Source organism: Convolutriloba macropyga, chromosome 15 (genome assembly GCF_964194025.1).
Source record: "Convolutriloba macropyga chromosome 15, txConMacr16.3, whole genome shotgun sequence".
In the NCBI taxonomy this organism is placed as follows: Eukaryota; Metazoa; Xenacoelomorpha; order Acoela; family Convolutidae; genus Convolutriloba; species Convolutriloba macropyga.
Genome location: NC_134482.1, coordinates 31,628,434 through 31,649,437, shown reverse-complemented (window position 1 = coordinate 31,649,437; position 21,004 = coordinate 31,628,434). Strand labels below are relative to the sequence as shown.

General features: G+C 35.2%; 2 protein-coding genes across 2 annotated transcripts in view; both read left to right on the top strand.

Annotated features, from left to right (window-relative positions):
* The first annotated feature begins 1,231 nt into the window (after positions 1 to 1,231).
* On the top strand, positions 1,232 to 2,698 carry LOC142354154 (uncharacterized). The gene is made up of 2 exons (XM_075406419.1): positions 1,232 to 1,414; positions 1,559 to 2,698. Exons 1-2 carry the CDS (start codon positions 1,232 to 1,234, stop codon positions 2,696 to 2,698), a joined length of 1,323 nt encoding a protein of 440 aa, XP_075262534.1.
* Positions 2,699 to 4,290: 1,592 nt separating this feature from the next.
* Positions 4,291 to 21,004, top strand: part of LOC142354391 (transcription elongation regulator 1-like) — a 63,076-nt gene continuing 46,362 nt past the window's right edge. Inside the window, exons 1-3 of the mRNA XM_075406670.1 lie at positions 4,291 to 4,407; positions 5,262 to 5,335; positions 7,676 to 8,218. Of these exons, the coding sequence (XP_075262785.1) occupies positions 4,292 to 4,407; positions 5,262 to 5,335; positions 7,676 to 8,218 (733 nt within the window). The 5' untranslated portion in view covers position 4,291. The remainder of the gene's footprint in view (positions 4,408 to 5,261; positions 5,336 to 7,675; positions 8,219 to 21,004) is intronic.

Below are 21,004 nucleotides of genomic sequence, written 5' to 3'. Positions count from 1 at the left end.
ATCTGTCATGAGGAGATCGAACATCATCTTCAGCCGTTGCAAGGGGAAACCTTTGCTCAAATCAACGACAACTGATTATCATGCAAGATTAAAATCAAGGCCAACGGACTTTGGGAATCGAGGTTCAACAAAACCTATTTTGATGTAAAACTTTTTAACCCGCTGGCAAAAAGTCGCCCTGAAAGCAGTAGCAAATTAAACAAGTACCATGAATCTATTGAAAAGAACAAACTTGAACGAAGAAAAACGGGTTGAGAAAGTAACATTTTGTCCGCTTGTCTTCGCTTGCACTCGTGGAGCTGGCCTATCAGCTTCAAAAGCGCTTAAACAACGCATCAAAGCTCTCTGCGTGAAAAGAGGACAGCTACGCTGATGTCATATCATATTTAAGGACAAAAATCAGCTTTGCTCTCCTAAGGAGTTCCATCCTCTGCATTCCTTGAAATTGTCGATGCTTCACTGGTAGCTGTGGTTGAAGAAGGGAGGCTGTTAGTTTGAGTCATCTGCTTTCGTCATTAGTTGTTTGTTTTCTAATGCTGTCTGTCTTTTGTTTAACTTTCTCAGCCGATGTCTGTATATATCTTTTTATTGATAATATTAAACAGTACGAAATGCTTCATAAAGACGTAGTGCTGGGAGGACCCCGGACCAGTCAATATTCACCCAGTGTTGGGAAGGGGCATTTCTTAATTCACCGTTTTTTAGCATCACATGTCTGTATCTGGTTTTGATATTTTGGGACTTGTATTTTTTTTGAAAATGTAAATTACTCAGACTATAACTCTAAGGTTAGATATCTACATGCTCTAAAATGTTAAATTAATCAGCATTGTTATTAATATTACAAGATGTAAAATTAATTAACTTGCTACCAGCTCTCAGCAAAGAAGATGCCCTCAAAGAAAACCTGATTCTGAAAAAGAGAAGAGAACTGTTGACAGAAGGAGTTCCTCGAGATAAACTCAAAATTCGAAATTTAGAACTATTCAACGATGGTGCGAAAGTGGAGATTGCATCCGTAGGAACCAAGTTAAACTGACTAGGTTTTGTTAACATTCTGCAACTAAACGTAAGGAGCCTTGTGAACGTAGAGAGGAGAATTAAGTTTGCAAATGCTGTAATAAACTCAGACTACAACGTTATATATCTCTGTGAAACTTGGCTCAATGATAACATTCCATCATCTGAACTATTTCTAAATGACTATTGCATCTACCGACAAGACAGACAAATGGATCAAGACAAAAATACCCACGGAGGCGCCCTCATAGCAGTAAAGAACTCCTTCATCTCCGAAAGAGTCATTTCTGAGCAACCGGATTCTAGTCTTGTCTGCAAAATACAATTAGCTGAGAACGAAATTTTTATTTGTGCCTTTTACAACCCCCCAAGAACTAGCCCGTACCGATACGAGGTTAACGATTTCCAAAAACTCCTTAAAATCATTCCTAAATCAAAAACGACCATTTTATGTGGGGATATAAACTGTCCTGATGTAAACTGGAAAACTATAGCAAGTACAAATGGAGAAGAAAACGAAGTCATTGAATTGTTTTAGGAATCCCTATACAGACAAATCATAAACTTACCCACCTGTGGGCAGAACACTCTAGATGTAGCATTTTACAAAAATTGTAATTTGGTGGCACAACTCGACGAGAAATTTTCCTCAATTTACGACTGCTCGGATCTTAAATCAACCCAGTTAACACTAGAATGTCCAAGCCAAGACGCCAAAGAAACTCTTGGAAATTTTAGAAGTTTCGGAAACGCTGACTACGAAAGCATAAATAAAATTTTAAGTACTGAACCCTTCAAACCAGTTTGCTTCACTAACATAAACAACATTTGCGAAGAATTTTACCAGTACATGGATCAAATATTCGAGGTCTACGTCCCCAAAAGAACTAGACACCGACAAAGTCTACCTCCCTGGATATCAAGTTTCACTTCTTACAACATGAAGAGACTACAAACCCAAAAACGACTCTTATCCGAAAAACCCACTAGTTATCGAAAACAAGAAGTTCTTAAACTTGAAAACCAATTGATAGAATCATCGGAACCGGACAGGATTGAATATCAGGAGAAAATCATGCGTGCAGGAAATACCGGTACAATCTTCAAACACTTGAAAAGCCTGAAAAAATCACCCAGCCTTCCAAAATTACTAATCAAAGAAAATCAACAGAGCACAAAAATGCAAGAGCAAGTCAACATGATGAACGAGTTCTTTCACTCAGGGTTCTCACCCAAAATTCCTTTCAGTATACAAGATGTAAAATTGAGAAATCCTGAAATTACAAACTTCGAAATCTCAAAGAAAGCTATCTACGAAATACTTCTTTCGCTAGATGCCACAAAGTCGCGAGGCCCAAATGGCATACCGCCTGCATTTTTCCAACGTACAGCACGCGAAACAAGTAAGAATTTAAATGTACTTTTCAAGCAGATAAAACGACTGAGAAAAATCCCAAACTCCTGGAAAATTGCAGCTGTGACACCAATCTACAAAAAAGATGACAGACGGAAAGTAGAAAATTACCGACCAGTCTCTCTTTTAGACATTGACAGTAAAGTTTTTGAGAACTGCATTTGTTCAGCTTTATACGCTCACTTGGAAAAATTCCTAACAGAACACCAAATGGATTTGTTTGTGAAAAAAATTCCTAACAGAACACCAACTGAGCGTTTGTGAACACCAAAAACGCTCAGTTAATACAAATATGCTATCTTTCTTGAAATCAATTCACGACGCACTCGATAACGAATCAAGCACCGAAATTGTAGCTTTCTACGCAGATTTCTCCAAAGCTTTCGACAAAGTGCCGCATTTTGAGCTTGTACAAAAAGTTGCAAATATTGGAGTGGGAGGTTGCCTATTAGAAATCATCATTGACTACTTAGACAATAGGAAACAATTCGTTCGGGTAGACAACACAAGATTGGAAACTTTAGATGTAACAAGTGGGGTACCCCAAGGTTCTCTTCTCAGACCACTCCTGTTTTGCATATTCATCAATAACCTACCTGATGTGTTAGTTTTCTCTGACCCATTTATCTTCGCGGATGACCTAAAAATTCTTGCAGTGAAGAAAACGTTTTGGCAAGTTCAAAACGATCTCAATGGTATTGAACAGTGGGTAAACGAAAATAAAATGAAATCAGCCATGGACAAATGTGCAAAGCTGAGCATAAGAGGTCAAACACAAAATTACGAGCTTATGGGCACTAAACTAGAGTCATCCAAAGTCATCAAAGATCTCGGCATCTATGTTTCCCATGACCTGACGTGGAAGACACACATCGAAGAACGACTGAAAAAAGCGAACAAAGTACTCTACCTACTTCGACGAAACATAGCTCTTCAACTAAGACAAGAGATCAAGCTCGGACTCTACAAGTCACTAATTTTGCCAGTACTCTTATATGGCTCTGCATGTATAAATCCGAACCGAGGTGAGCTACAACAGCTTGAAAGATTTCAAAAGAAAGTAGTCAAATGGATCCTTGGACAAAAAGTCATGCCGTATCCAAATCAACTGAGACTTCTTAACATACTACCACTACCAATGTTCATGCAACTAAATGACATTCTACTTTTATCGAAATTGACAGAAGACGATAGCGTTTTACCAATGCTGAAACAAAATTCAGAAAAAGGGAGAACAAATGAATTATTCAAGCTCCCGAAAACCAGAACTGAAAAGGCTAGAAATGATTTCTTTTTCCGTACATGCAGACTAGCAAATCGAATAGAAAAATACATTGAATTTGATACGAAAAAAGGCCTTAAAAATCGAGTTTTAAATTTCATGTAGAAGTTTGTAAACGAGCGATTCGACGAAAATAACATCTGTAGCTGGCATCTATGCTGTGACTGTCAGATCTGCAGAAATAATAGGACAATTTTCTAAGACGACGACTGGGACGAAAATCCCCTCAGTGAAAACTGTAAATCCCCAACAACAACAACAACAACAAATATAATAATCTTCAAATTGTGGCTGTTAGTTTTCATAGGTAAAAATAGAATTTGAAGGCTCCTATTTGTCTATTAACGGGTACTTTCTTGTGTTGATCGAGCAAAAACTCGGTTAAAACATTTCTAAAGCAAGTTTTACTGTTAAAAGTTCTTATTGAAGAGGGCAATTTGTTCCATTTTTGAACGCTTTTCAAGATTAAGGATTTGTTACTCCACTTCGTTTTCGTATTTAATGCTTCTTGAAAATTTTTGACCTCGTGCTCTTTATAGTGTTTCAAACTATGTGGTTATATTATTTCAGACTGGATGAGCGGGGATTCAACAGTTAATCCGGGTGTTCAGTTAGCATCTGAAGGTGGAGCATCTATAGAGCAGGCCTTTGCATCGTCAGATAATGCGAATGAAAACAGTGTTAACACCATGTAAGTCTTTTAGCCTTAGCACCATTTGGGTGATTATCGCCGTGTTCTTGAGAGTTACATCCCCTAGAATAGGTTCAGATTTTGGATCTTTTCCGTTTGTGCCCCCCAGTACGTTATGCGCCCCCCAGTTACAGAGCACGTGTCATCTATAATAAATCATTATGTAAAAATATTGCACGTGCGTCTGGGGGGTGCAAATAATATGCGCCCACTAAGCTGGGGGGGCACAAACGGAACAGATCCCAGATTTTAACCAAAATTTTCTTTTTAATTCCTTCATTCTGCAGAAACAACGTGGCTGAACAGGAGGGTAACTATTTAGCGGTGTATGTTTTAACTGTAATCGGATCAATGATTTGAAAAATTAGTTGCAATTAATTGCCTAGACAAAGAGGAACAATCAATTAATTTAATTGGCAAAACAATTAATAATTGCAATATTAGCAATTATCAATTAAATTTGTCTTTCTATCAAAAATTTGTTGTAGTTTTTAAAGCAATTTTGCCTTGAATTGCCCGAAAAATTATGCAAATAGTTATATTATCTGAAGCATTCAAGTTTTAAGTTGAAAAGTTTCTAAGACGAAGAAATTTTCAAAATATGTCAAATTATACGATGTCGTAGAAATTCCTAATCTGCTAACTTTTTCTCCAGTTGCAGGTTTCCGACCTGCGAGAAAGTCACCAGTCATTTATTGCAATTAATTAATTGTCAATTACTGCAATTCCAATTAATTTTTTCAAAACACTGAATTGGATACTCTTCCACGAAAATATATGTTACCGAGCACTAGCAACAGGAGATCCTGATTTTCGTGACTTTTTTAAAATTTAGTATGATTTTTATGCTTCAGTGGAGATCATAATCAATCAAGCGAAGCATCCGACGTGAGAAATCTTGGGCAAACAATCAACACGAGAAATTCAGGTAACCCGGGATTAATTCCATTTTGTCCAGGCTGAAAAAGTATAACAGTTCAGAATCGGAAAGAAAAACTAGAAAAGGAAAAAAGTAAAGTCGAAAGTCTCTATCGGGGTGGCGGGATAGATTGACATTTTAAGAATTTTTTTCTATGTGTTACTAATTATTTACTACCGAATATTTACTACAACTTTTTAGAAGCACGTGGAAGACATGTTCTTTCTCAAACTTTAACTTAAATTGGTTTTCCGGATTCTTAATTGACTTTAATTTTTTTTTCAAAATGGCTGCAACTATTGGGCAGCCTGATTTAATGCTTAGTTTCTGTGACAGTGCGATAGTTTGAAGCTTTGAAAATATAAATAGGTCAGATTTGTTTTAATTTTTTTTGAATTTTTTGAACTTATATTTGGGGTAATTGTATTGAAGACAACCGAATGAATGTATTTTTTTTTTGTGGAAAACAAATGCTTGTTTTTTTCGAAAGTATCTGTTCTTTTTTCGTCATGAACTGAATTGACAGTTTGCCGTTTTTATTTGATCCGAGAGCTTTTATATCTTATAGTGAAGGTTGTTTGTCAGCGTGAAACGGTTCCGCAAAATCTGTTAAAAAAGTCTGGTACTTTGTTTTAAACGTTGAAACGAGTGATTTTGAAGTCTTTCAATGTCTATTTTTTTATTAAAGTTGTTCAAAGTTAACAGAATTAAGGCTGTGTAAATAAAGCCAATCTCAGGAAAAAGTACGGCAGGATAACTTGGCATAATGTTTGACACCAATAATTTTTGTTTATTTCTTATCTTTGACCCATTGTTTTTTTTGGCCTTAGATTGTGATTCACATTGAATAGTGAAGAATTTTGGGGCTTGAAATGAGAAAAATGCGTTGGAAGGATAATGGTGAAAGATCTCGTTTTTTTTTCAAATACTGAATTTTTGCAAAAGTGCAAGGGGTTGAAGCAGTCACCTGTCGTGATAGTCACCCAAGTTTTGACTCATTTTTTCTCAACTGTGTGATTATTTTTCTGATTAAAGAAATGGTAAATTTAAAGAAAGCCCCCCTCCACTAAAATGGTGTAGTTAGCAGGCGGCAAATTAAATCCTATGTATGCGTACAAGTTTTGATGGTGGTTAGCAGGCTCAAAGGAGATATTTCTCTAAAAGAAAACGGAAAGAAAGACAAATCTGATAAACAAGCTATGGGAACAACTTAAATACCTGGACAGCGCTGTTATATTATCCTATAGCAGCGGTCTCATCTTTCCTCGACGGCCGTTTCTATCGACGTTTTGAGAGTAGCGCGTTGGCGGAAGTATTGGGATCGGTAAATGCATATAAGTGAGCTTCGCAATAAGGCGAAGCTTATCTCGCAATAGGGTACAAATTAGGTATGTTTTTATCATAAAAATGATTCCACTAAGTGACTTGTAACACTAATGTTGAGGTCATTTGAGTATAAACAAAACCTTAAGTAGTGCTGGTCTTTCTTTATCCACCCTTTCTGTACACAAAGGTGGGGACAAGGGTTTCTGTACACCTTAAACCCTTATAAGCCAATTAAGAGCTCGTATTTAATGAAGGCTGTTAAAAATAAATCAAGGTCAACAAAATGAAGTAAGCGATTAAATATTTCGCAAAATTTTGGAAAACATTTAATTTCAGCTTTTTAAATCGGGATTATATGAAAACGTAAAATTTCCCGATTTTGTCTGCAATGTTTTGAGATCTGATATGCTGACTATTCAGAAAATGGTTTTTCTCACTTTCAGAGTCGCCAACCAAAGATTTTTAAGATTTCCAAAATTGTCCGTTTTTGTCGTTTGTTATCTCAGCTGTGGAAATATTTATAGTCGATGTTCAAATGTTGTGTATAACGGTTCCTGGTCCATTGAATTGCAAAAACGAAGTTTTAAAAAGTGAATATATTAACTGTTACCTCTGTGGTCCAAAAATGCTCATCGACCGACTGGCCTGCGTGAGCACTTTGTCCGACGTTAGACTTCAGGTGTTTTAAAAAGGGTTTAAGGATGTGTGTCATGATTATCGCATGCTGTAAATTTACTCGAAAATTCAACTTGTTTTTGGTTTGTCGTAGAAAAAAATGTATGTAAATTACAACATCCGCATATATACATACGTAATATGAAGAGAAGCATTAAATACTTACACTCAAGTATTTCAAGTGCAAAGAAAGAATATAGTTAATTACAGAACTATCAATAAACTAATGGGGGTCACATTCAAAACTTGAGCGTAAGCTTAAGAAAAAAAGTTGCAGCAAAAAGCAAGATACTGTAGAGCTTCCTCTTTAGAATAAAAATTCATTCGAAGGAATTTGTGATATTTTAGATACTTCAATTCCAACGGAGTCTAATGAACATACAAGTGGTCATGGTCCTGATTTCAACTCAGTTCCAAACGTCGCCGCGTTAAACGACAGCGCATCAACTTCCCAGACAGAGTCTAACTCACAGCCAATTAATAATGCAATACCCGATTCGACAATTAATGCAGCAGCTTTGAAAGTATCTACAAGCGTAACTCAACCTTCAAATTTGTTACCTGTAATTTCAACAGACAGTATTCCATTATCGAACAGTAGCATCGTTGCTGCTCCTCAATTGAATTTGCCCAAAGTTCTTCCTCAGATCCCTTTGAATGTGCTACCGCAACCTATGGGAGCTCTGCCCAGGCCTCAGATCCCAGCACCAGATGTCTGGGTGGAGACCCCAGCACCCGATGGCAAAGTTTATTTCTATCACGCACAAACGCGTCAAACGCAGTGGACTAGACCGCAGAACACGACAGTGATCACTCAAGATGAGTTCAAAAAGATGGTGCTAACTATCAGCTCAACCCTGGGCCCGCTTCCATTTCCCAATGTCAACCCAGGTTGGCCTTAATTTATTAGTCCCAGTTTCAGAGGTCGACGATCTTGTTTGTGTATTTATTTGACTACTGATTTTCGTTGTATCGGTTATAAATGGATTGAAATGGCATCTGTTGGTTGAGTGGAACCATTAATAACGAGAACCGAAAAGGCTGGTCTAAATATGCTTAGTTTACAGGAATACGTGACTTACGGTTCCGATCTATTAATGGAAACGAACAAATAGGCATTTGACAAAAAGACAATATTAAGGCGTGCAATTGCATATACTGCTTTGTTAACTGATGAAAAATCAAATGTCAGAAAATTAAGCAATTATTTTTCATGATTTGGCTGTATACATCAGATTAGGTCATTTTCTTAAAATTTTTATGTGGGAAGTTTGTTGGACAGATTTTCAATGAAACGAAGAGGAAAAAATTAGAGAGGAATAAGAGAAAAATAGAAACCAAGTGGTGCATCTCCCTGTATTCATTCTACTTCGGCCGAAATGAACTTCAACTATCTTTGTGGAGATGTTCTATTCTCTCTTATTTCAAGTTGAGGGCCATTCACGGAATGAATCCGAATGCGTTTATTGATATTTGTACGAATGGTCCGTAGGCTTGATGGATGGAAGGCGTGCTATTCAGTATTCGTATGTACTTTTGTTTTTGTTTGGTATGTTTTTCTTCTGGTAATTCCCCCTTGTAGCAGTTACAGAACTACAACGACTTACTATTAATGTAGATGCTACTACATTTGCTAAATGTAAAATGTAGACTATTATAACAGTAGAACATCAGCAATGTTTTACTATACTGAATTTAATAAATAGAGCAAAAGTAAACTGTTGTTTTGAGCAGGCTTAGCTTTGTGGCTACTTCGTAAATAGCTTAACTGGTAAAGCCACAGACTAGAAATCTGTTGATTGTAGGTTCAATTCCTCCTTTACAACCAAATTGTACCACTGGCGCAATCCTGCTTTTGCTGTTGGCCAATTAAAAGGCATCGATTTGGATATCAAAATGTGATCTCTACATCGAAATTTATGCTGCTATGTGAATTTAAGATCCAAATATACTGAACAGTCAGTTATTGCTGGTCGATATGAGCAAGCTAATATGCGTTTTCGCTCTTGATAAAATTTGTTAAAGCAGAAAGCTGTCAATAGCAGCCGTTACTGTAACAATTGTTTTGGTTTTATAAAGGGCAAAGATACCCATTTTAGACACTTTTACTCCACCCGAGAGGAGCTGAAGTTGATATAAGAGTAAGTCAAAAACATACTGGCCAAAAACTAGAAAGCACAGGTTTTCATCTGTGACACCATGTTTTTGAATAGTTTTCAAGCTGATTTTCGGCTATGCTCTCATTAGAACTAGGATTCTTACACGTATATGTTGAGAGATTCTTCAACGAGTGAGTTATCCATTATTACTTTGGTAATTTTATTTGCAATTTAATGCATTGCCCGAGAGGAAAGACACTGAATGTATGCAATGAGATTGTTTGTGACTGACAAACTGGTTTATTTTACTTCGTCATAATATTATAGCTGCGAAGCTGTAAACTGAGCGTAGCTATATTGCGGTGCACTTGGTTTTTTTGTTTCGTCGTCTGACGCTCTTTTTTCGTTTTACCAAAGCTGAAAAGTCAAATTTTCTGAATGACTTCTTCCTCTCACTAACTGCTTTTGCGCGCGTGACGTCATTTCTCTCTCTCGCTCTCTCTAGCAAAAGTTTTTTTGCGTTGTTAGATTTTGATCATAAGTGACTTACCTCACTCAATAAAAATGACTTTTGCACTTTAAAATTTAAGTTTATTATGAGTTAGTTTAAGGTCAAAGGAACTTATGTGTAATAAGGGTCCCTAATGAAAAGGCTTCTGCGCAATGAATTTTAACAAGCTTTATAAATTTATCGTTTATACATAGCTTTATTTTTTTACATAGCTTTTTGAGCAGCGTCGATAACTTTTTCAACTTATATCTGTATCTGTTTCTATCTCTATAATACGGCACGCAAGTCTATTCCTTCGCAGCTATTCCGGCAATCTGCCGGCTATGTGTGAAAAATTTAGCAATTGGTTCAAACTATTCCTTAAAGAAGGAGTATTTGGATCTTTTCTGCTAGCGCCTTCCCCCCAGCCTTATGTAGCCGTTAAATTTGCACCACCAATATCTAAGTTTTTGTGAATTGTAAGAGCGATATTTGCCTTTCATTGAAACAAGAGTATCTAGGTAGATTGGAGGCTTTTTTAGAATAGTTTCCTTAAGAAGTTTTGAAAAATCAAGCCCTTATTGTAGCCGATAACACCAAAAATGATCTAATACGGAAATTTTTCTTGATGCTTACGTTATGTGCAACAAATTTTAGTTGAATACGTAAAACTTTCAAACTATAGCTGTGGTAGCTTTTAGTAAATGCACATTGCTCATATATGTTTACGTATAAGATTACTTAGCTTTAACAATATGTTTACACATTTATAAATGGCGGTGCCTAACTAAGCGGGAGGCGCTAGCAGAAAAGATCTGAGTGTTTTTTATTGCTCTCAAAAGAAGTTTGTAGCAATTCTATTAGTTCTGTTGGTCTTTTTTCAATGCAATTTTTTGCTTGACCGATTTTTCGTCCGGCCCATTTGATTTTTCGTCCTTAAAAACGGGATGAAAAGGTAGCGCGCAGCAGGCATTAAGTATAATTAGAGGCCCTTGGCTGCTTTCAGTAGTCCTTCAAGTGCTTAGTGTGGTGAAGCTACTGGGAAGGCCGTAGTTTAAGGTTTAAAGGTAATTTATCGGTGTTTATGAGCCCAAAGTATTGGAATTTTTCGTGTTTTTTTCGAATTTTGGTTGGACCCGTCTATAATTGAGGCTGGTTGAAATTGATAAAGGTCTTTTGAAAGACATAAGCACTTTTTTTGACCCTTTTTAGAGCTCTATGTTTTCGTACTCCAAACAAAAATGCGCAAATTTAAACTAATTTTCATATTTTTTGTGAATTTGTTATTTTTTGTCTTTTTTCAGCCCTAAGTGTCAAGGAAACTCTTTAGGGTTTGCCAATAGGTTATTGCATAGTTTCTAGATGTGTTGGAATGTTTCAAGATTTTAACTTCACGAATTTTATCATATTTTGACAAAATTTGTAATTTTTTTTTTGAATTTTGATATTTATTGTGATTATTCAAATTTTATCAACCCTGGGTTAGAAAATGTCCTTAAGGGTTTTATAATATCTTACTGAAAAGTGTTTTGTCGGTCATGGAATAGTTTTCAAGTTTTTATTACAAATTTTAGCAACTTTTTGATAAAACTTTCAATTTTTTTCAAGTTTTGGAAAATTTTTGTCATTTTTCCGGTTTCCAGCCTCAAGGGACAATGAACCTCCTCTAGGGTTTGATAATAGTTTACTGCATAGGTTCTAGAAGTAATGGAATGTTTGTCAAGATTATAACATGTCGAATTTTAGCTTTTTTGTCAATGCTTGCAATTTTCAATTTTTCATATTTATTGTCATTATTCAAGTTTTACCTGCCCCAGGGGCCAGAAAACCTTAAGGGTTTGATAATAAGTCACTTGAAATTTTTATTAGTCATGGAATAGCATCGTTCGCACTAAGTTATCATAAATGGATGTCTTTCTGGTGATGTTAAAGTTGAGACGAGCGTGCCACAAGGGTCGGTTCTTGGACCTTTACTTTTTTCCTGTTACATGATGCCTTTAGAAGATAAGCTGAAAGAACTTGAAATAAAGTATTTTTTACGCTGATGATACCGTTCTTTCTTTTGTATTCGGCTTGACCCTCAGTCAATGCATGTTTGATTATATTTTGACCTCGATTCAACGTTGGTTCAGCAATGAAAAATTGAAATTGAATGCGGATAAGAGTGAGTATGATTATTCGGAAATGTAAAATAGTTAAACATGGTCTTTGTTAAACGTCTGCCGGAAAATGGTGACTACACTGAACAGGTGAAAGTTCTAGGTTGTTATATTGATTGTCAACTTACTCTGCTACGACAGGTCAACTTCGTTTGTTCGAATTCATTTTATTATCTCCGTAAAGTGTGGTCAATTCGTGATCAAGTTAAAACAAGTCCTAATAGAGTTAATTAGAATTTTGGTGTTATCACGTGGTGTTGACTACTGTAATTGTCTTTATTATGGTCTGCCAAACTTTTTATTGGCAAAACTTCAGCGAATAATGAACTCTGCCGCGTGTTTGATTTTTCGATTGTCACCTTCAACACCAACCTCGTCGTACCTGAAGCAGCTACACTGGTTGCCAATTAGGCAACGCATTGTGTTCAAAATCCTATTGCATGCGCATCGCTTTTTACATTAGCCTGGCAAACTCACACTATATTTATCGGAACTAATGAAACGAAATGGTTACAAGGTCTCAATATTTTTACAATTTACTTGTTCTCAAATTTTGCTCTAATTTCGGAAGACGTTCGTTCTCGCATGCTGTCGCTGTTGAGGGGAATAAACTCTCATTTGATTTTAAATTTATAACCTCTGAAATATTATTCAGGCAAAAACTCAAAACTTATCTTTTTTTAATTTTACTGCACTGTTGAGATTTTAAATGGTGCTTAAACCAATAATAATAATAATCATAATAATAGCATTCTACTTTTTAATGTCATAAACCGTGGCTAGCTATTAACGGAGCCAACCGCTCGCCGGTCGTTTGAGAGCAATTCTCCCGACGTTAGTCGTTTATGTTATCGGCTAACGGAATAATTTTAAAATAACATAACCGACTAACGTCGGGGGCATTGCTCTCAAACGACCGGCGAGCGGTTGGCTCCGTTAATTGCTAGCCAAGGTTTATGACATTAGAAAGTAGAATGCTATTCCATGACCGTTGGCTGAAAGCCGTCAGCCGAATTGTTTCCGATTCTGCTATTTTACCATATTCGTTTTTTCATTTCGAAAAAGATTTGCACGAGTTCCGTGTCAATATCTATCGGAGTATTTGAATTACTGTATAGTGTTTTGGTCGGCAATGCTTGAATTAAATATTAGCTTGCTCTTTTTTGGTCAGTTTTCAGATCTTTCTTTTCACATGTTAATCGTTAATCAAAAAATTTAGTTTCCTTGATTGTTCAATTTTTGTTCGCAAAATAGTGCGCTCAGCTGAGCTTTAATTCGTGAGAGATTTAGCAAGAACTTTAGTAAATTTCAATAGCAAGATTAAATTGATTTTGAAATTTTTTTTCCGAGAAACTTCTTGTTTTTAAAATTAGTCTTAATGTACCCATTTTCGCTTCGTCAATTTTGTATTCCTTCCGTAATATGCATTGGCGACAAGCTTTAGGGGTATCTTCAGAAAACGTTTGCAGAGCAGAATGTTGACGCGTAAGGTTTTTTATTTTGAAAGATTTTCTTCGTTTAGACCTGAAACATGCTGAATAAGGGGTTTGATTTTGTTTTCTCCAAATTGCTTGGCGCTCACAATTTTTTTGGTTTTTAAGAATCATGGCGTCACCTCTTCAAATTGTGATTATCTATACCTCATGATTACAACGTTGTGATTCAATATTTTGTGGATTTAATTGGTAACTATAATTAGATATAGGCTGCTAAGGTAGGTTAATAACCTTACGTTGAGTGTGTAAATTGTCATGGGGCCGTTAAAGGAGAAAAGAATAACTCCCTGATCAGTTGTAACTATGACATGACGATAATTACAAAACCAGTGGACGAAAGAGATGAGATCTGAATAAGAAATTTAGAGACGTTAGAAAATTCGAGGCTCGCAGAATGTGCAATTAAACAAACGCACATGGAAAAGCCAGGTCATAACAGAAGTTAAAAATAACTACAATAAAATCTTTTACAAGCCCAAAATTTGGTTTTATTGTTCTTGAACCAGTTGTTTTATTAATAGTAGTTGTATTCTTGGAATGACTTCAGTGACTTGTACTGCTTTGCAGCTAAAATTTGTCTCGTGACGTCATTTCTGCTTTTAGGTCATTTGCGTGACTTACCTCACTTCTGAACCCACTTATGGAACTTTAAATTTTATGAACATTTACTAATTAAAGGTCAATAGTGTGCATCTAAGTAGTGCGAAACTTATATGCCCTTATTCCTGAGTAATAGAGTCTTCAGTTTTAATATCGAATATTAATTTTGAAAAAGCTTCATTAGGGTTTTTTCCTTGTAGAGCAAATGTGTCTCATAAAATGACAGTCCGAATCTAACCCAAAAAGTCTGGTGGTCTGATAAAAAGCTGGTAGTTGATCTGTCAATCTTATTTCTTTAGTTGTTTCAATTCACGGTAGGCCACAAGCGTCTACCGCAGCTATTTTCCGGCAATCTGCTGGCTATGTTTTTTGTAAGATGCTTTCACACCTTTTTTCATGACTTTGAGCTTGGAAAGTGGGATTAACAGGTAAAGCTCAGTGGGTATCAAGTTTGATCAGAGGCCCTTAGCCGCGTTTAGTTGTCCCGTTTAGTGTTTAGAGTGGTTAAGCTACTGGGACGACAGCAATTCAAGGTTAATTTTGAGGGAGTTTTTGAGCCCAAAATATTGCAATTTTTCGCGTTTTTTGTCATTTTTTAAATTTTTTTTTGTTAAACCAATCTAAAATTGATGTTTTTAAAAGTTAATAAGGATTTTTTGAAAGACATAATTACTTTTTATAATCATTTTAAGAGCTATATGTTTTGGTACTCCAAACATAAACGCAGTTTTATACTAATTTTCGCTATTTTAAAGTTTTTTGAAATTGTTCATTTTTTAAAATTTTTTTGGCCCTAGGTGTTAGGGAACCTCCACTAGGGTTTGAAAATTGCTTAGTGCATAGTTTCTAGTGGTAATGGTAAGTTTTTCAACATTTTAACATCACGATTTTTACCAATTTTTGATGAAACTTGCAATTGAATTTTATTAAATTATTTTTTATCATCATTTAAGTTTTTCGAGCACCAGGAGCCAGGAAACCTCCTCTACGGTTTTATAAAAAGTTACCGAAAAAATTTTTGGCCATGGAATACTTTTCAACAAATTGATATCACAAATTGTAGCAATTTTTTGATAAAATTTTTCCTATTTTTTACGTTTCTCCAACAACAGGGACCAAGGAACGTCCTCTAGGGTTTAATAATAGGTTATGGCATAATTTCTGGTTTCAATGAAATAGATTTTAACATTTCAATGTCACGAATTTTAGCAATTTTTTGATAAAATTTGCCTTTTTTGTATTTTGTTCAATTTTTTGGCCTAAAGGTCCGGCAACTTCCTTCAGGGTTTGAAAGTGAGTCACCACTTACTTGCTAGGGGAAATGGAATGGCTTTCGATTTTCGATATCACAAATTTTTGCAATATTTTTGATTTTTTCAAATTTTCTGGGATTTTTTGTCGTTACAATTTTTTCGATCTATTTGAGCCAGTGAAACTATTTAGGGCTTGAAATAGGGATACTGGTTAGTCTCTGGTGACATTGAAAGGGTTCTGAAGATATTATATTACGACTTTTAGCAAGAGTTTGTTAAAATTTGGAATTTTTTTTAAATTCTTTGAAATTTTGTTTTTTAAGTTTAACCACTGTTGCTGGCCAACGAAAATGTTCAAATTTTTTTAAATGGGTTACTTGAAAGAACTCCAGGACAAAAAAGGTTTTTAGACATTTTTTCTGCTTAATTTAAAATTTTTAAATTGTACACTTCTCAGTTTTAAGCATTAGTCATATTTCTCGAGTTTATCTACCTTTAGCGGCAACTAGATCTCTTTAATGCTTGTGCGTGAGTAAATGAGTATATTGAATTGCATATTTGGCCTTCAGGTTAAAAACTTGAAGTGTTTTAGTAATGATTATTTTTTGTTTATTGTCTTGGATTGTGCAATTGATCTTTTGGTCGGGTACATTAGCTCTCAGCCTTTCATTCAATTCATTGGATTGTATTTCAGGACTTGTCCTGCTTTTTTTTAATTCGTCGTCTCCATCGATGATTTTAAGCGACCTGGTTTCTTGGAATTGACTTTCAATGACTTCTGCTTTGCTTTGCAGTTAAAATTTGTGTGCGTGACGTCATTTCTGCTTTTAGGTCAATTGCGTGACTTACCTCACTAAAAAATGACTTCTGAACTCACTCATGGAATGACTTCAGTGACTTGTACTGCTTTGCAGCTAAAATTTGTGTTCATGACGTCATATCTGCTTTTAGGTCATTTGCGTGACTTACCTCACTTCTGAACCCACTTAAGGAACTTTAAATTTTATGAACATTTACTAGTTAAAGATCAATAGTGTGCATCTAATTGGTGCCAAACTTATATGCCCTAATTTTTGAGTGTTTGTCTTGAGGTTTTGATTTCGAATATCAATTTGAAAAAAGATTTAGGGTTTTTTCCTTATTGACCGTATGTGTCATATAATTGACAGTCCGAATCTAAGAAGTCTAGAGGTCTATTAAAGGACTGGTTCTCGATCTGTCTATCTTATTTCTTTACTTGTTTCAAGGAAGGCCACAAGCGTCTCTCGCGGCTGTTTTCCGGCAATCTGCCGACTATGTTTATGTAATATCCTGCTGCTCCGACTTCTTTGCAAACGGCAGGTTTTGTAATTTTAAGGTTTTTCGGTTCTTTCATGGACAGCAGTGACAATAGTTCGGCATAGTTCACTAGGTAACTGTTGTCTACTATCAAAAATCGATGAGTTAACAGTGGGACAATTGTGATACAAAGGCTTGTACTTTTTCACAAGTATTCACAGATAAAGTAAACACTGTGGGATATTTTGAGGATATTTCTTCTTCACAAAACTTCGGATAGCCTAAAATTTTACCGCTGGAATTTATGGAGATTCAATTGTTCTTATGTGATGTAATACTGCTGAGTATCTTCTTAATCTCAGCTAGTATTGCGAGTGATTTCTTTTAAATTGATCACTATTGGGTCTAATCACTATTCGTTTCATTTCGGTCTGATTCTGACAGGTGTAACTATTGTGGAAATTGTATACTGCAATTTAGACCAGATTGATGTTGTAGACAACTCTGCCGGTGATTGCGGATAACTGTTGCGAACTCGTATCCACGCTTGCTCTAAAATAGTCATCGTGATATATAGTGTGACGGATATGACCATTTTTGTAACAAATGTGAATAAGTTTTGCTTTCTGTCACTTGTCCACACACGCTTACAACTCGCATCCTAAATTATGATCGTAAATAGCCTTGACTTTTTTCAGTAAGGTTTCTCGATCCAATGAACCATTTGAAACCTACTGCTCAATTGAAAACAAATTATGCTTCAAGATTTGTAAGCTTATTTCAGTGCTCATGGTCCTAGCTAGGTTTTGAAAAAAAACTAAATTTGAACAGTGAAAAGGGTATTTGAAATTAATTTCTGAATTAATCATTCAGAAATTAACTGTGTTGCTAAAATAAACCGGTTGTGAGCGAGTGCTGTAACTAGTCCTGAAGTGTAGGAGTTAATTTGCCCGACTCTCATCTGAGAGGTCTTGGGTTCGAGTCTTGATGTTGTTGGAAGTTGTTGCGCCATGAAAATTTCGATAGCCTCGCTGGTTTCAAGAGCAATTCGTCCGACGTTAGTTGGTTAATATTTGAAGCATTAGCCTTGTGATTAATTATTTTGCCTATTTTTCAATTAATCTGCTTATATAATACAGTGCGTACATAGATCAGCCTTTTTATAAGCAAATATAGCTTAGTAAAATCACAAGAAGTGAATTTCAAGTTCTTTTTAATAGCCGCCCTCATCTTCTCAGCCGGCTATTATAGCGCTCCTATTTTTTTTACAATTCAAAGAATTTGAATTGTATTGGGGCGCTGTCTTTTTTACGACTCGAAGAGGAGTATTGGAGAAGTCCTTTTTTTTTTTAATCAATTTTATTGGAGTGATTTTTAAAGCGGGAAATGAAACGCGTGAAAAAATTTGGAGTGGTTTTTGTGCTGAACAAAATTGAAGAGTGGAGCGAAAAGAGAGTGGTTTTTGTTCATACCGCTGTTTTTGAGAGAGCGATAAATTGATGTGTGAAAAAATTTTCTCTAAGCGAGCGAAATTTTTTTCACATGCGGCTTTTTAAAACCGCTTTTTTGTTATTTTTTTGGTTTAGAGGTCTGATTATGATATTGTGTGATGTTTAGGGTTGGTTTAATAGTGGTTCGCAGGTTTTTGGTCATTAATAAGTTTTTTATACCATTTTGCTGGTTTTTCAGCTATTTTGCTGAATTTTAGGCGAATTTTAGCAATTTTTTGTGTTTTGTTTTGTTATAATGCTTTGTAATGGCTTTGAATAGACGCATGTTAGTAACTGAATTTTTAGATACCAAGTGATTACATTCTCTTAGGTTGGAAACGATTTTTTTGTTTAGAAAAATGACAATAAACTGAAAAATTTTGAATTATTTTTCTTAATTTTTTGCTGTTTTTCGTTTTTTTTCTAAACTTAGAAAAATTTTTCAGCCTATTCGACATTCCTATTGTTTTCGAAGTCTTCCAGTACTAATTCGCTCCAATTAACGTTTTTTGGGTCTATGTGCTCCCGTGAATTTAAAGACAAGCTCAATTTTTTCTATGATTTTTTTTTCAATTTTTTTTAAATGCCCTTTGTGTTCAATTTTTTATAGCATTTGGGGATGCCTATAGTCCAAATTAGTTGTCCTTGATGCGTGTTGATGATTTTGATTTCAGTTTTGAATCATTTTGTTAAAAATAATTGAGTAACTTTTATGAAGAGTTCCGCAAATTTTCGTGTTTTTTTTGGAATTTTTGCTGAGTTCTTCTGATTGTCTGCTTTTTGCTAGTTTTTATTGGTCTAGCTTTTGATAGGAGCTTTACTAGAGGTTTGTTGAAATATATTTAGTGCACTTTTCAATGACAAATATCACTAACTTTTCTTAAACACTAACTTTTTTTCTATTTTTTTCGTTCTTCGTTTTTACTCATATAAATAAACAATGATTTGGATTGGTGGACACTTGACAAGACGTAGTATTAAAAGTTTTTTGAAATAATGATTTGATTTCAGCATAATGGTATTTGATTCAAATAAATTTGCCAATTTTTTTGTTTCTTTACAGAAATTATTTTTGGTTTTTTTTTTTCATTTCCTTTCTTTTACCTTCGTTTATTCTACTTGAAATTTGTGTTTGGTTTTTGTCTCAAATAGCAGTGATTCAACAAAATTAAACTAAACCAATTTCACGGGTTTTTGCCAAAAGTTGTTTTTAAACTTGCAACTCAATGTAAAATTTTTATCACGTGCTTTATCGTCTTTTCTGGTCAGTTATTTTTTCATTGTTCTTTTTCTTTTTTTTTGTTTTAAAGTGACAAGTGTTATTCAGTAGGATAAGCATTATGTTAGTTATTGTGGTCAATCAGTAGACTAAGTTTTATGTTTGGTAGGGGCGTTCGTTTTTTCCTTCGAGTCGTTTCCGGAATTCTTCCGGCTATGTTTTTTTTTTTTTAAGATCTGTTCACACATTTTCATGATTTTGAAGTCAAATTGGAGTGGTGATTTTGGTCACGCCGAAACAGGAAATGGAGCGAAAAAGCGAGTGGTTTTGCGGCGTGAATTTTTTTCGCTCTAATTTTAAAGTAGAGTGAGAAAACGGTGTTTGAACAAAAATTCGGATTTTCTGTAGTGGTTTTTTGTTCACATGCGGCAATTTCACTCTGATTTTTACTGTTTTTTTTTTATTTCCTTCTTCGTTTTCATTTTCTCTTTGAGACCTCAAGTCTACAAGCCTATCGCGACTATTTTCTGTCAATTTGTCAGCTGTGTTTTTTATTGCCTGGAAACATTGTTCTTAATTTTGTTTATAATTTCACAACTTTGTAATATGAAAAAAATTGTAGTTTTGGTCATTCTTATATCCAAATTAACATGAAATGTAGGGCCCTATCTTTGATTTACAAGTTATGAAGCCCATCCTGTTTTCGTGGACTCTTATCTTTGATTAATAGCCGCCCTCATCTTCTCAGCCGGCTATTATAGCGCTCCTATTTTTTTTACTTCGTCGAATAAAAAAATGTTTCGCTTTACCTCATTTTGCCGCCTTTTCAACATTTTGCGTGATATCTTTTGGACTTCTCTAGGCTAGTTTCTCTCTTCTCTCATTCTGCTAAAAGTGATTTTGAACATCAGTTGCTCAGCAAAGCAATTCAAAATGAACAGAGTCAGTATAAAAAATTGAAGTCAGAAGTAGAAACGGGATAAACCCATAAAGCCCAATTTTAGATGCCCGCTAAATGAACGTCGTTCCTATAAGTCTTAGTTACCATCTCTAATGCTTATTGGTATTGATAGTAGCCCCTGTAGCCTCTCTCTAAAACAGAAGTATGTTCAACCACGAAATGCCATCAAAATAAATCGGACTTAAAAAGATGTTTTTGCACAAAAATCTTTTTTTTTTCAATATCTTCTGTTATTTCAATCCCAATCATGCTTATTGGAATCAACGGCGGCTATTTTCCGGCAATCTGCCGGGTATGTTTAATTTTTTCCCTTTTGCTGTTAATTCTGCACTTTTAAAACCCCTTCTGACTAATTTTAAAACCTAACATACCGCCGTTTTGTCTTATAACTGGTATTATTCGGCTAAATGGAATGTAAGTGCGTTGAGCTGACGTTTAGTTTATTCTTAAGTTCATTGTTTTGCGCCGTTGAGTTTGATCTTTGGCGATTCCAATAGTTCAGTATCACGCTCAAAGACATTCTACGAACATTTGCTTGACAAATGAAGAGAATAAATGGAGCTTAAAGTGATATGGAGTTGAGCAGGCTTAGCTTTGTGGTTACTTCGTGAATAGCTTAATTGGTAAAGCCA

What these genes read in the sequence shown, in the direction of transcription:
- LOC142354154 (XM_075406419.1), top strand. Translation starts at nt 1,232, where the DNA reads ATGGATCAAGACAAAAATACCCACGGAGGCGCCCTCATAGCAGTAAAG. An exon ending in CTAGCCCGTACCGATACGAG is followed by an intron (nt 1,415 to 1,558) that starts GTTAACGATTTC and finishes GAATTGTTTTAG; the next exon opens with GAATCCCTATACAGACAAAT.